Source organism: Propithecus coquereli, unplaced genomic scaffold (assembly GCF_000956105.1).
Source record: "Propithecus coquereli isolate 6110/MARCELLA unplaced genomic scaffold, Pcoq_1.0 Scaffold482, whole genome shotgun sequence".
Lineage (NCBI taxonomy): Eukaryota > Metazoa > Chordata > Mammalia > Primates > Indriidae > Propithecus > Propithecus coquereli.
The window spans coordinates 1,368,788-1,370,868 of record NW_012150641.1 but is presented as its reverse complement, the minus strand read 5'-3'; the positions used below and the strand labels follow the sequence as shown (position 1 = coordinate 1,370,868).

The following is a 2,081-nucleotide window of genomic DNA, read 5'->3' as shown; positions in this document are numbered from 1 at the left end:
GGACATTGGAGCGGCTCATGAGGACAAGTGCAGACGGAGTAGCAGGCTCCTTCCGGGGGACTCGCTGGGGCAGGGTGCTCAGGCCAGATGGAGCCTGAGAAGGAGCAGGGGGTAGCTCTGAGGGTGCCTTTGTCCTGGTGACCTGACTGGAATGTGCTACAAGCAGCATTTCAGCTACTTACTAAAGAACCACCCACCCACCCCCAGTTCAAAGAGAAACACTGATACCACAATTTTGCTCCCCATCCCCAAGACTCTGCTGATAGTCCCACATTGAAATGGGTTATTAATAAACAACCTAAGTCAGCCTAAGATAAGGGGCAAAGGACTCACCCTAACACCTAACATTTCACTTCTTTGGCCCTTGACCACACCACCTTCTCAGGCCTTAAGCTATTCAATCTGTGTAAGTCCTGTCCATAACACCACCCTCATTCACCAGCCCCCTACCTCCAGGGGCAGCGGAGGGCTGGGTCAATGAACACCCACAATTCAGGGAGGCTTGGCACAGGGGCCTTCTCAATGTCCCCTGCAAAGCTTAGTCTATTAAAGCTTAGACAAGTTCCTTGAGGCGCTGAACGCTGCAGCAGACACCAGTATTTACCCCTCTGGAACAACAGGCTTTCAGGATACCAAGGGCTACTCTGATGGCCCTGGATCACTTTTGATTTTCAACTTCTCAGATTAATAGATATTTTCTTTTGGGAGTGACCAAGGTAAAAGTGACAATGGTTTCTCATTCAGACTCCATTCTTGACCGTCTCACTCAGTGCTCCATGATGGAGGGAGCAGGGGACAAGGGAACAGATGGATTCTCTAAGATACCCAAGTCCCACCAGCGGGGAGGCTAAGCCTCTCTGCAGGGGCCCTTCCTTCTTCTTAAGCCAAAAGAAAACCCTAATACCTCTAAAAACATGATCCCAAACAGTGATTTGTACAGATCAACAAATAAGCAAGTTGAATAAAATACAGTGCAGAAATAGATCCACAACTTTGTGGGAATTTAATATATATAATAAAGGTGGCATTTCAAGTCAGAGGGTAGATTCTTTAATGAAAGGTGTCTGGACAACTGGGAAATATATCTATTTAGATCCTTACCTCACATCTGTCATTAAAATAAATTCTGAATGAATCTTTTAAACAGTAACTTTATTTCCTTCTAGAGTCTATTTCTATTTGCTGCCTTATTTTTTTTTTCAGGACAGGGGTTAGGAATCATGGCCTGAATGCCAGACCCTGCCTTCTCAGTCCCAGATATGATTTGTATTTGACGAGTAGGCTCAACACTGCAGGGGTCCTCACGGGCTGGGAGTAGCTGGCTGGTCAGATTCAAGTTGGCAGCACCTGACACAATGTGGCTGCAAATGACCAGACCGGGTTCTGCCGGCATACGTTGGACCATAACGGGAAAGAAAGTGCTAAGAGGATTGCTCTCTGCAGTACCTCAAATCTCCAAGTAGGAACTCGCCATGCGGGGCATGGGGGGCGGGCAAGGAGGGAAGGGCCTTACCGTCTGCCGGCCGTAGGGCCAGGGGTAGGCGTTCTCCTTCTGGGCCATCCTTAGAGGGAAAGGGGGACGAGAGCTGGACAGAGAAGAGAAACAGCTGTGAAAAGCAGAAAAAAAAGAGAGGGAGGGAGGGAGAGAGGGAGTAGAGGGAGGAGGGAAGGAAGGAGGGAGGGAGGGAAGGAGGGAGAGAGAGAGGGGAGGGGAGGGAGGGAGGGGTCGGACCGATCTAGCCGGAAGTGCTAGCCTGGGCTGGTGAGAGGGAGCCGGTCAGCACGCCGGTCGCAGTCAGCGCACTTCCGGGGGCTTGTCTCACCGCCCTACTCCCGCTCCTGGCCCCACACGCTTCCAGGATCCTCTCTCCACCCTTGAGCGCTCCGCAGCCCCGCGAGTGCGCGCGGGCCCGCCCAACAGACCCCAGATCTGCCAGATCATCTGCCTTGTTCCGGCGCAAGGCCCGCCAAAAGAGGCCAGCTCACCTGCAGCCCGAGGCACCGCTACTCTCCCGGTTCCGCAAACGACAGAATCGCCTAAGCCGTGCCCTCGCCGAGGCCCTTTCAAATCTCCCGCTCCG

At 52.3% G+C, this 2,081-nt stretch overlaps 1 protein-coding gene across 1 annotated transcript in view; it reads right to left on the bottom strand.

Annotated features, from left to right (window-relative positions):
• Positions 1 to 1,609, bottom strand: part of AURKB (aurora kinase B) — a 10,965-nt gene extending 9,356 nt beyond the window's left edge. The window contains exons 1-2 of the mRNA XM_012655602.1: positions 1,514 to 1,609; positions 5 to 94 (exon numbers count right to left, since the gene is read on the bottom strand). Coding sequence (XP_012511056.1) covers positions 5 to 94; positions 1,514 to 1,561 — 138 coding nt within the window. The 5' untranslated portion in view covers positions 1,562 to 1,609. The remainder of the gene's footprint in view (positions 1 to 4; positions 95 to 1,513) is intronic.
• Positions 1,610 to 2,081: the final 472 nt, after the last annotated feature.